The sequence below is a fragment of the Rhinolophus sinicus genome, linkage group LG09, assembly GCF_036562045.2.
Source record: "Rhinolophus sinicus isolate RSC01 linkage group LG09, ASM3656204v1, whole genome shotgun sequence".
Classification (NCBI taxonomy): Eukaryota; Metazoa; Chordata; class Mammalia; order Chiroptera; family Rhinolophidae; genus Rhinolophus; species Rhinolophus sinicus.
This window is the reverse complement of record NC_133758.1, coordinates 71,057,592-71,070,090: the sequence shown is the minus strand read 5'-3', so window position 1 is coordinate 71,070,090 and position 12,499 is coordinate 71,057,592. Positions and strand designations below refer to the sequence as shown.

Here is a 12,499-nt window from a genome sequence, read left to right as displayed (position 1 = left end):
TGCCATTGCTAGTTGCAGGGGGCGCAGCCCACCATCCCTTGCAGGAGTTGAAATGGCAACCTTGTGGTTGAGAGGATGCGCTCCAACCAACTGAGCCATTTGGGAGGCAGTTCAGCTCAAGGTGCCGTGTTCAATCTTAGTTGCAGGGGGCGCTGCCCACCATCCCTTGTGGGACTCGAGGAATCGAACTGGCAACCTTGTGGTTGAGGAGAGCCCACTGGCCCATGTGGGAATCAAACCGGCAGCCTTTGGAGTTAGGAGCATGGAGCTCTAACCGCCTGAGCCACTGGGCCGGCCCCTAGTTTCTGTTTTTTTGCTTTAAAGATAACATCACTAACACAAAATTATGAGATATTTTGCAGAATCTTGGTTCTTCAACTCAGCACCCCTCGTTCTCACAATGTAATTTTGTGTTGCTGATTTACTGTTTCTTTGCTTTGTTAAGTGGGAGGAGATAACTTCAGGGCCACAAGGAGAATTTATGCTCGTTTTGCAGAAGGAAAGAATGTCTCAAGGTAGCTGGGACCAGCTGCTGACACCCAGGAGTCTGATTTGAAAAAGCGTCATCTATGACTAAAGAAACACAGACTTCTCTCTGTTTTCTGGAACTTCCCCTCCCTTACTCCCCAGCTGCATAAAAACTCCCTACTTTGCTTTTTGGAAGAGATGGATTTGAGAGATCTTACACTCCCATCCTCTCACCTTAACCAAATCACATAAAACTCTATCTCCAAGCACTGGTGTCTCACTGTTTTGGCTTTATCTGTGCATCGTGTGCACTAACCTGGATTTTGGAAGATGATTCTACAACAGTAATATTTTTATTAGTCATTGACATGCGGACAGATTTGATACATAAGTCATTAGACTTTTAGAAATATCAATAACCTTTTAATATGTTAATCTTAATTATCAATCATTTTCAAACTCATATGATCAGAAAAGTAATTTTTCAGTCTATTTAGTTTTATTATGTTTACTTCAAAATAGTAAAACCAATCACTTTGCCACAGACAGTGAAGGTTCAGTTGCCAATTCCATTTACTTGGTGTGTCTCAGAAAAGAAAAAATTACCATAGAAACAAAATTATCTATTAGGGATTTCCTATTTAACCTAAAAATAATTGGCACATGTACAACAAATATGAGTGCATTCTCAACTTGCTTAAGTAAACTCCTTTGTCAAATTCTTTTTCAAAGTTATTCCCATGGGTCTTCATTAAAAAGTCAATTTGAAGATCAGTCTGAATAATTACGACCAAATGAAACACAAAGCCAAGGACTGAACTAGTATTCAGTGGGAACTTGGTGAATCTAAAAGTTAGCACCTATTGTGAGCCTTCACTAGGAGGAAGAATAATGAGGGAGGAAAGACTAAGAGGACAGAAAGGAGGAAAGAATAACTTAAGAAAACACTGAATTTTTGAAAATGTATTGGCTAGCAAAAAAACTCTGTGACTTGGGCCCATAATGGACCTTAGCTCAGCTCACTAAGACATTTCTCTATCATGATAGCTCTCAGTAATTCTGATTATTGCAGTTAGCCAAAGGTTGTTTTTTAAGGCATTCAGTTTCTGCACTTGAATTTTGTTAAACGTCATTGTTTGCAGTGTGTCTTTACTAAGAACTTAGGGAATAATTTGTAGGAGGAGGAAGTGGCACAGAAAGGGAGAGAGAAGCAGCAAATGAAGAAATAAATCTTTTCTTTTCCATTTTTTAAATTACCCACAGAATAATAAAAGGTAAAGTCATTTAGTGCAATTCCTCGTCATCTTAAGGTTGAATAAACAGGACCATGTGACACACACAAACCAGGTACAGAGGCAGGAAAATAATCAGTCCCATGTTCTTCCCATTGCACGATATTCTCTCTCTCTCTCTCTCTCTCTCTCTCTCTCTCTCTCCTCCCTCCCTCCCTCCCTCCCTCCCCTTCCTCCTCTTCCTCCTCCTCCTTCTTGTCTCTCTCTCTCTCTCTTTCTCTCTCTCTCTCATTTTAGCCCTAAAACCGAGGATCATTTATAGTTGAAGAGATCGCTACTGCTGTCAACACAATTCCTGATCGCTCAGCTTTTCTTTTCTTAACTTAGAGGCAACGTTATCCCTAAAATAAGAATAGAGTACTTTATTTACACTGCAATTTCGTAGCCTGTGCACCGCGTTCGAGTCCATTATCTGATTTGATCCTTACAAAACCCCTTGAGGCAAGACAAGGAAGGTATTATTGACCTCATTTAAAAAGCGAGCAATTAAAACCCAGAGACGTCCAATGACTGGCCTAAGATTACTTAAGAGTCAGAAGAAAGCAGGACTCTAATGCTATTCCTATATTTGTTGTCAAAGAGGGAGTTCACTCAAAAAGTACCAATCTGGCTCTTTATCCTCTTACCTTAGAGATCCTCCATCCCAGGGTACCCCGTTCTAGTTTTGTGAAGTTTGGACCTAACCTCCCACTGACGGTACTCCTAGTTTGCATCTAATTTTCACCTTTAAAACTGCAATTCCTTACCCCTTCCTTGATACTGATCCTTATTTAGGCTCCTATTTTTCTCTGTAGGTTATGGCCTCCAGGGTCTCACTCCAAAGCTCTACCCTCTCTAAAGAAGTCGCGTCCTCCGTGTCCAAGGAAACCACACAGCCTTGCTCACTTAGCCCTCTCCGCTCTTTCCATTGGCCAGTTAGATGCCATGTAGATTTTTCTTTCCGTCCGTCCAATGGCTAATGGGGTTGAGGCAAAGAACGCGCGCCTTCGGAGCAGCAGGCGACACCTGCTCTTACTACCTTCGCATTGCTTCCTGGGATATGTAGTTTCTGAGCTGCCAGGAACTCTTCGCTTTTTGGCTCCCTTTAGAACTACTTATCCCGTAGGCCTTTGCGAAAGGGGAGGTCGGTGGGCGAGATGTCCGGTCCGGGTGGATACTTAGAGCTTTCACATTTCAATTTGCTGTTGAGGCATGAGCGGCTGAGATTTAAATTGAGGGATGTAGTGAACAGTCTTGCTCTTACTTCAGCAAACCCTCGCAAATGTCACCCTTGTGACTTGAGCCAGCACAGTGCAAAGTCGACTGGCGGTAGCGAGAGTGGGCTGTGAGTGAGGTGATCGAAGGGAGCGCGAGAGGGGCGCGCCATGTACGTCCCTCGCTGGGGCTGGGGACTCGGCTGCCTCCGGCTCCGTCAGCTCAGAGTGTGGGACGGCGAGGCCACCGGGCGCTGGGCGTGTCGGGCTTGTCAGGCCCGGCTATCCGGCTTAGGTGGGGGCGAGCGCGGGCCCGGGTCCGAGCCTGGCCCCGCGCACCGGACTTTGAAGGCGTGGGCGCTGCTGGTGAGCCCGTTCGGTCGGTTGCGGGCGCGGCTCCCGTGCCACCTGGCGGTGAGGCCCCTGGACCCCCTTACATACCCTGACGCCGACCGCGTACTGGTCGCGGTGAGCGGAGTGGAGGGCGGGGCTCAGGACCTGGCGGACCTGCAGGTGAAGTACGACGAGGCGCGGAAGGAGGTGGCCATTGTGTCTGACACCATTGACCCCCGGGCGTCCGTGGAGGTGATCGCGCCCCTGAAGTTTGGCAAGTGAAATGACGTTGCAACGGGTTTGGGTCCCAGGGCACACCCAGGACCTCCTCAAATTTGGCGGAAGTGCACTTTTAATTGGTCCCTTTGGATCTGACTTTCCAACCTAATTTACAGTTGTCCCTTGCTGCTTCTCTCTTCTGTCCTACTTTGAGTTTCCCCGTAGTGGTGACGAATTAGTTTCCTAATTATAGGCATTTTATGAATCGAATGGAAACATGATTTGGAGTGTTCTATGTGAAATGACATTTTTGGAGCCCCTTAACGTTCTCCTTTGGCACTTTGTTCCTGTTTCTGTCACTCATTGTACTTTGTCAGTAGCAAAGTGATTTGTTTTGGGGGAATTGACTTTGCTTGATAATCCCTTCAATGGTGTATGGCAGTCCATCCACGTTTCCCCCTGCTCACAGCCTGGGGATCTGTCCCCAAACAGCCCTGTCTATTGGATTTTCCATTTCTCACCTGGACCAAGTGTTTGGTTTCAAATAGGCACCCAGTTTCTTAACTGATGCGTCTCCATTCATTTTGGCCTAAGTAAATTTTCAGAGAGTGGCAGGTTTTGAAGAAAAACACATAGTAACACTATCTGGAAAACTTCAACTGATAATGCCTGCAAGATGTGTGTTCTAGGTATTTGGGTTGCATGTTATTTCTCAAATACAAGACAACACTTTTGTAGGAAAGTCTCCCCAGGTTCCCTTCCTTCCTGGGACTGATATTGTTGATGATCATAACAGCAGCTAACACTTCTATGATGATCTTTTCAATCCTTATAATTGCTCTATAAAGTAGACACTGTTATTGTCACAGTTTCAGATAAGGAAATTGAGATAAAGTAAATATTTATTGTGGGTGAACAAATAGAAAAAAATCCATGCCTTTATGAAGTTTATATTCTAGTAGGAGTAGATCAAGCAATATGCCTGTTTGCTCTCAGAGATGAAGTGGTGGAACTGAGATTTGAATTGACTGGAATCTGCTTAACCACTATGCTTTATTGCTTCTCAACTTCTAACAGGCTTAGATGAATAAGAGACCCTGACTTCAAAATTGAACAGTCTGGGGTGGGGAGGAAGATCTGCCAATATGTTATTGTAGTACAAAGTAGACTAAGTATTGTAATAGAGATACACCAAATTTTATGGCAGCACAAATAAAAATGGAACTACCTGTGTTGGTGATCCCAAACCTCGTTATTTGTTGATTCTACTTTTTAGAGCCAGAACCCCATTTCTGCTTCATTGTTTCCATGTGTCTATTCCATAGCTCCTCAAATCAATATAATTCAGTTTTCTTCATACTTAATTATTCATCAAGTTTGTCGATACTTGTTTCAGTGAATGGATGAAAGTAGTATTACTGTCACTTAATGTCTAGCCTTAACTTCTCTACCTGTCTAGTGAGGGTAGAGTATATTTAGAGTCTTGTTTTCCTTTCTCCATGTCTATCAATGCTGTGTTAGGTCAAGCCTTATGTTGTAACACTACTTAACTGGGTAAAAATTTTGCAGTTATACTTGCATCCATGTAAATATGGGGTAAAATTGTCTTTGTATTTTAGATTAATCCCAACCAAAATATTGCTATCATTTTAAATCTTTAGAGAGACTGCGACATATTCAAGAAATTGATTTTTATGCCATAACTACTGAATTTGTGGTGTTGCACCCCAGTAGTTTGTGTTTGGGGCAATATAGTGTTTGCTTCTCTAGTCTAGTTTAAGTAAAATCATCAATATTTATTTGAATTAGGTATTAAATGTCAGTGTTTTCTTATTTGATATTTTTGTACAGAGACACTTAAGATTACACTTTAAGTTGACAGCCAAGGATGCCACCTGTGACTCCTTATTTTCCAATTTTCTTCAGATAATACTGTTATTTATCCACAATTTTGAAGTCTTAATATCGTTTAGTACTATGTTTTTCAAAGTTGTTCCCATTTTTCATTACTGAAAATACCTTTTGATATACCTGCATGGTAATATCTTTAGTTTTTTAGATATGAAAGGTTAGAGATAGGACTTGAAATCCTAAGTCATGATCATATATACTGATCATGCTACTCCTGCAAAATGCTTTTTCATTTGGGGGAGGTTTGGAAACAAACTTTTAAATCTTAATGAATATAAGAGAGTAGGCTAACTGACTTATCCAGTTTACCATAATGACTGTTAAACTTGCTGTGTTCTTACTCGAACTCTGTGTATGTGTGTGTTTTTTCAGTGGGAAAGAAGCTTCTCTTTTCCCAGGAGTGCCTATAAGATTAGGAGTTTCTGACCTCCCTTCCTTCCCTCCTATATTACTTTTTCTCTTTAGATGATACAGGCCAACGAAAACTACTTTATTTCTAAAAACTGGCAGAAAAGGGCATTACATTTGGTGTTGGCATGGTGGAGACCCCTTACCTTTAGGGAGAGACTACTGACGACTCTGCTCTCCCCAGGGCTCAGTAATTATGGATATAACTGAGGAGCTGGATTTCTAGGGGGGTACTAATATGCTTTGGAGCCCATTAACCATGGTACTAACTTTTTTTTTCTTTTTTCATTTCTAGACTTGAATATCAAATCATCAGGGTCTGGCTGTATAAAAGTCCAAAATATTGAATGTGATAATTGCAATATTGAAACTGAGCAGGGGACTAGCATCTTACAGTCTATTAAGGTATAAGCACTTTTCTAATTTTGTTTCAATGTTATTTTTAAAACAACCCTTAAACCATGAACTGCCATATCAAGTTAAAGCTATTATTCTGAGTACCATTTTAAGAATATTGAGTATCATTTATTCATTACTCAGAAATTAGTTGCAAAAATTTTGCCTTGACATTAGTTCTGTTCTGAAAATAGAGAGGTTATAGCAACTTTGAAGGCTTTTTCCTCATATTCCTTTTAGATTTCATTTTGAAGTATACGTTAAAATAATAGTACATTTTAAAAATATTAGATTAATCACATTTTTAGTGTACCAGGTAGCTCATTACTTAAGGATTAAGTAGGTATTTGTGATAAACAACAAATGATTCATCTTGTTTTGTAATAACATTTTTATATTTAAATATTTTAATTAAAAATTTTTTGGGTAACAATGGTTAGTAAAATTACACAGGTTTCAAGTGTAATATTTAATTTTCTTAAAATTAAGTTGGTCTTAGCTCAAAATGATTTCAAATACATCTCTAATAGGTTTTAGATATCCTTGCTAGAACTGGTACTTCTTATACTTGCATGTTCAAAACACAATAGTTTTGTTAACTTTGGTGGCAGGTAACTTTGTTGAAGAGAAATCAGTCATCTTTATTTCATAATTGCAAAACATTTTTATTTTTAGATTCATAAACTACTTAGAATAATTAATGCATTTAAAAATTTTTACGTTATTAGTTTTGTTCCAATCACTTTTATTTGCATACCTGCCTTTAGCATCTGTCCACATGTAAACCATTCCAAATAAATTTAGTTGCACCAATATCATAAAAGACTAAAGAATACTGTAACATGTCCTTTTTCAGCACAATGAGATGGTTCAGGTTCTTATAAAAGATTGCACAGTGAAATCTTCATGTTGGAGGATTACCTGGATGAAAATGCCATAGTTCCTTTTTCCCTTAGAAATATAGTTTACTCCTCAATGCTTGAGTTTCAAAAAATTCATATAAAATATTGTCCTCTGAAGACTCAGAGTCTTATTTTTTAATTTTTATTTATTGGGATGACATTGGTTAGTAAAATTATATAGGTTTCAAGTGTACAATTCTATAATACATCATCTGTATGTTGCATTGTATGTTCACCACCCAGATGAAGATTCAGAGTCTTAGATTTTCAGTTTCAAATCAAAATTAGAAGCTAGTATGCTGCTATCAGTCATCTTTGATTTATCTGGTAATTCTGAAAGATCTTTTTGCCAATTTTCTCTTTTTTTGCCATTGTGGGCATAAAATGAAAAATGGATCCTCAGCTTTGGCACTGTTGACATTTCGGTCCAGATAATTCTGTGTGTCAGGGGCTGACCTGTGCAGTGCAGCATCCCTGGCCTCTACCTACTAAATGCCAATAGCACATCTCTCAGTTATGACTCAGTTCTCAGAATGAAAAATATCTCCACACTTTGCCAAATGTCTTCTGGGGGACAAAATCACCTTAAGCTGAGAACTACCATTCTAGGTAAATCCATCAGTCTTCTGTTGTCTTATTTTTTGTGTGTGTCTTTTAGCATAATTGGGAATAATTGACTAATAATGATGAATTAACTCCTAGGATAATGAAGTAGCAAAATGTTATAAGACATATGAAAAATAACATAAAGATCCCGTAATGTATTTTAGATTTATAAAAGAGTCCAGTGGACTGACAGGGTAATTTTAAGATAGAATGGGTTTTATTCTGTTTTCTTTTTATTTTTAATAAGTATATTTTCTATTTGTTTTTTGGAAGACCTCTAAGAAAGAATAAAAGTTATGAAATAATCAGTCCTTACAAATAGAATAGCTCAAAAAGAAATTTGAGAACTAAATTTGGGTCCAGTGGATCCTAATGGTATATACCAAGGGTTAAGAGATTTACTCTTGAGATCTTAGGATTTAACTGACTTAAATTCACAAATGGAAACATTTGGTAAAATATCTTGTTTAAGTTCTAAATATGGTATAATAATGATTATCTCAAATTAATGATTACCTATTAATACCAATTTCTCTTCCACTCATTTTAAGGACTTGAAATATATTTGATCTATGCAATAAAATGTTTATAGCAATAATAATAGCTACTGTTTATTGAGCCCTTATTATATACCAGAAAATTTAGCTAAGCCTTCATTTAATCATTGAATTATCTCCTTTTATCAAGGAAGAAACTATGAGGCACCAAGAGATTGAGGACTTTAGTTAGGTTCAGATAGCTAATAAATTGAGCTGAGATTTGAACTTGGGTCTTTCTGATTTCCCCACTTATGCTTTTTCCACCTTTCTTTATTGTCCAAGCAAAATGTATGACAATACTACGTTTAACTAAGTAAATTTTTTAGGCAGCAGACCCTTAACTCATTGAGTGCCACATATTTACATTTTTTTTAAATAGAGCATAGTAGTTTGTTGTAGTAAATAGTGATTTAAATATTTATTTTAACTTTTATTTTACATATTTTTAAAAATTTTGTAATCTACTTAACTTTTTTTGGAATTAAATGAGCTTTAAATTATAACAATAGCTCTTAACATTTTTGAGCCTTACACCTCTTTGAAAACCTGATGACTGTCTCCTTAGGAAAAAAGTGCATATGTATTTGAAATTTTGCTTATAATTTCGTAAGTTTCACAGATTCTGTACAAATTCATGTAGGCTTGGTTAAGTGTTCCTGATATAAAATAACAGTTGCTTTGGAGATACTCTTTTCTAAAGTTCATCAATTACTTGTCTGCTTGATAAAAGATTATATTATATGTAATTTTACTTCCAACTCATGTTTCTATGGGCATGAAGTAGTCTACAATGCTATAAGACAGATAAACTTTTTAATTATGATTCATTTTGTCCTTTTCACTAAATGTTTTGAAATTTGTTTCTGGGCTGTTTTGCGTAAGGTTTTACTATTTTCCCCCCTGAATAATCAAGCAACCAGAAAGTATATACTTGTCTTGAATTTTTTACTCCCAATGTTTTAGACGCTTCTCTGCTGTTGCTGGTCAAGATATCGGTGAGTTTGCTTTTGCTATTTTTCTTCCTCTGTTATTTACCTACTATTTTTCTCTTTATAATTGTAGCGGAACTGAAGATGTATGTAAATGGTTAAGGTAAAGTAAACTACTCTGAAAAATAGACCAAACATCTAATGGCTCATACAACTATAGTTTATTTCTTAATTGTGTCCAAGTGTGTGGGTGGCTGTTTTCTGTTCAGTATTTCTAGGTTCCTTTCATCTCTGGCTCTGCCATCTCTTAGAGCCTTATTGTAATCTGCACTCATTTGGTGAAAAGGCAGAGCATAGAGAAGGCATACCAGCTCTTCTAAAAGGACAAGCCTGGAAATTGCATATAGCGTTTCCATTTACAGTCTCTTGGCAAAAACTTAGCAACACCTAAGGGGTAAAGGAAGCTGGAAAATACCATCTCTTCATGGGCCCAGCTATACTCTTACTTTGGAGAAAAAAATGGATTTTTGTGGACTTATAATAGCTTCTGCCACAGTTGCCAAGTGTGAAATCAAGTCTCTCTCTCTCTCTCTCTCTCTCTCTCTCTCTCTCTCACACACACACACACACACACACTCCCATTCACACACACACACTTTTTGTTTTGGTCTAGCAGAGGAGGCGCTAACTCACCACTATTTTCATTTGTGCTTAGAGAAATTTTCACTTAGTTCCAGTTTCAGGGGTATGTTGTGCTAGAAAGTTTAACAGTCCGTTGGCTGTTAACCTAAGTGTGAATATATTCTTTAGAAGACCCCAACCATAAGAGTGTGGGTTCTATTAGGTTAGATTTTGTCGTTTTCTAACAGTGTCACCTGATAAAGTTATTTATTTTTTCTGATTCTTGGATTTCTCCTGTGAAATGGGGAAAATATAATACCCATTTGTCTGAGTTGTTGTGAGGATTAAATGATAGTTAATGTAATGTAGTGAACATTATATATGGTGCAAAGAAAATGCCAAATAAGTGATAAATATCATTGTTATTAATAATGACCAATAAGAGTGATTATTGTTGTTATCCTCATCCCCATTTCTGTTTAGTTAGCCAGCCACAGTGATTTTTCATTCCCAAGTTCTTTTTCAGTGAAGCTACTGGAATACCCGAGTCACTCTTCTTTTGCCCTTTGAGTCCAGATGGCTTATTTAATCCCTTTAACAGCAGTTGATATTCTTTTCTAGTTGATGTTATTATTCCAAATAGTGCATTTCTATTTTCCATTTTCCTCTTTTGCTGCTTTATTGTTATTTAAAAAGAAACATTTAAAATGTTGGAAAATTTTTTATTAGTATAAGTCAAATTTATTCTCTTTTTCTCTATATGTATTTTTGTATTTGTCTTTCAGAGTCAAAAATTACATGTTCAAGCAAAAGGAGGCAAAGTGATCTGTCTGGGAACAGTTTATGGAGATATAGATATTTGTGCATCCGATAAAAGTGTAAGATTGAAACTTTTTTGTTTTAGTAATTACAGTTTTGCATCAAGTTGGCTTATACAGTGGGTAGGCTCTACAGAATTTGTGGTATAACATTCCTTCTTTAATGCATTTTAATTCATTAGTAAATTCAAATTTCAAATTCAGGTGATTAAATATTGTGCACTTTAAATTGTAGTTTGTGATTTAATACTTTTGACAGTCATTTAGTTTCTTATTTGGAATCAATAACATCTTTACATACTTAATATTTTAATTCTAGTTCTAAAGAAATTTTTATTTTTATGATCATGGATTAAAATCGATCATTAAGTAACACCACTGTACTTGGGATTAAATTTTTCTTCTATGTTATGTTTGAGTATTTTTCCAAGACCTGTTTACTTTGCCTGTAAGGAAAATTGAAAGATGAGTTCAAAAATCAACTTTCTTCAGGGTTTTCCACAAGATGGCACCATTAGATTACATTACTGTTCTCCAAAAGCTTTTATTAGCTATAGAGATTTTGGTTGTTATAAGATAGTTTGTATTTTTTAATCAACTTTTGTTGCTTCCTGTGATTCAGCATAGTATTAAGAGTAAAGGTATAATTTTGAAGTATAAACTGTCACAATTTTTTTTTAACAAGATCAATAATGTTTTAAATCTTTGAAAAAGATCAAAGTCACTTCTACAGTTTGCAAGGATCTTTTGCTATAAATTTGTTCATTTTCATACTCAGCTTTATTCATAGAAAATTGGTAGGGAGGAATTGAGAGTATATCTTATAGATTGATTACTGTTGGCATAATTAAACAAGGTAGATTATAACACTAATTGTTTCTACTATTGTAACTTTTATTTTCTATCATCAACTTGTGGGAGACTGTTTAAACCCACACATTTAAATTTATCCTTTAAATTAAACTAGGAAAGTATTGAAAAACTGCCTTGCTTGATGTGGCAGCTCTTTTGAGATGGCATTGAGTTTTACCTCACAGATTGCTTTGGTCTTGAAGGTGCAAAGGAAAATTAGACAACTTTGCAGCTCTTTCAAACTCTGTCCTTTAAATGATGGCTTGTGGTATTTGCAATTATCTAAATTACTGGAATATTACATATTGACATTCAACTATAAGTATCAAAAAATAATTTAAATTGTCTCTTCATTGTTTGCTATTTTGAATATTTTGGCCACTATTTCCACTCATTTTTGTTTGTTCTAACTTTCATGGTTTAGTGCCTATTTGTTTATTCCTACTTTTTATTATACTATTTTGTTTCTTGCCAATTGAGTTTTATGTTGTACTAAAGAATAAGTCTAGATATTTCTATTATATACAGTGTTAATTTTTAAAGCATATTTCTAATTTTCTGTTTCATATAAAATAAATGCTTATGAAATGATAACTTTTAATATACAACTTACACAGAAATGTGCTTTTGCATATTTGAGAGGTAGCATAGCGAATTTGTTAAGAGCACAGAATTATTGAGAACCAAACTACCTGGGTTTGAATCCTGGCTTAGCTATTTACTAAGTTCTTTAACTTCTGAGAAGTTACTTTATCTGTCCTCCTTTTTTGGAAAAACGAAATAATAGTAATATACTTAACTCAAAGGGTTGTTATGAGAATTAAATTAGTTAATGACACAAAGTACTTAAAACAATGTCTGACACATAGCTAACTCTAATATAGTGTTTATTGTAATGATGATGATGAAGGTAAATAAAACACAGATAACAAAGATAATTGAATCACTCTTAGATCTCCCAGGTAACTTTACTAAGACTTTGTTTCATTATTCATGAAACAGGGATGACATT

At 36.4% G+C, this 12,499-nt stretch overlaps 2 protein-coding genes across 7 annotated transcripts in view; one reads left to right on the top strand and one right to left on the bottom strand.

Annotated features, from left to right (window-relative positions):
• The window catches only part of CCDC146 (coiled-coil domain containing 146), a 129,868-nt gene extending 126,978 nt beyond the window's left edge, over positions 1-2,890 (bottom strand). For 3 of the 5 annotated variants that reach the window (XM_074340630.1, XM_019744541.2, XM_074340629.1), the window contains exon 1: positions 2,507-2,890. The gene's annotated coding sequence lies outside the window, so the exon portion shown is untranslated. Of the gene's footprint in view, positions 1-2,386 lie in introns of all 5 variants that reach the window. The other 2 variants (XM_019744542.2, XM_074340627.1) reach the window with 1 other exon arrangement.
• Positions 2,891-2,903: 13 nt separating this feature from the next.
• Positions 2,904-12,499, top strand: part of FAM185A (family with sequence similarity 185 member A) — a 72,215-nt gene continuing 62,619 nt past the window's right edge. The window contains exons 1-3 of one of the 2 annotated variants that reach the window (XM_019744547.2): positions 2,904-3,560; positions 6,120-6,229; positions 10,603-10,695. In XM_019744547.2, the coding sequence (XP_019600106.2) occupies positions 3,125-3,560; positions 6,120-6,229; positions 10,603-10,695 (639 nt within the window). In that variant the 5' untranslated portion in view covers positions 2,904-3,124. The remainder of the gene's footprint in view (positions 3,561-6,119; positions 6,230-10,602; positions 10,696-12,499) is intronic. The other variant, XM_019744548.2, reaches the window with a different exon arrangement.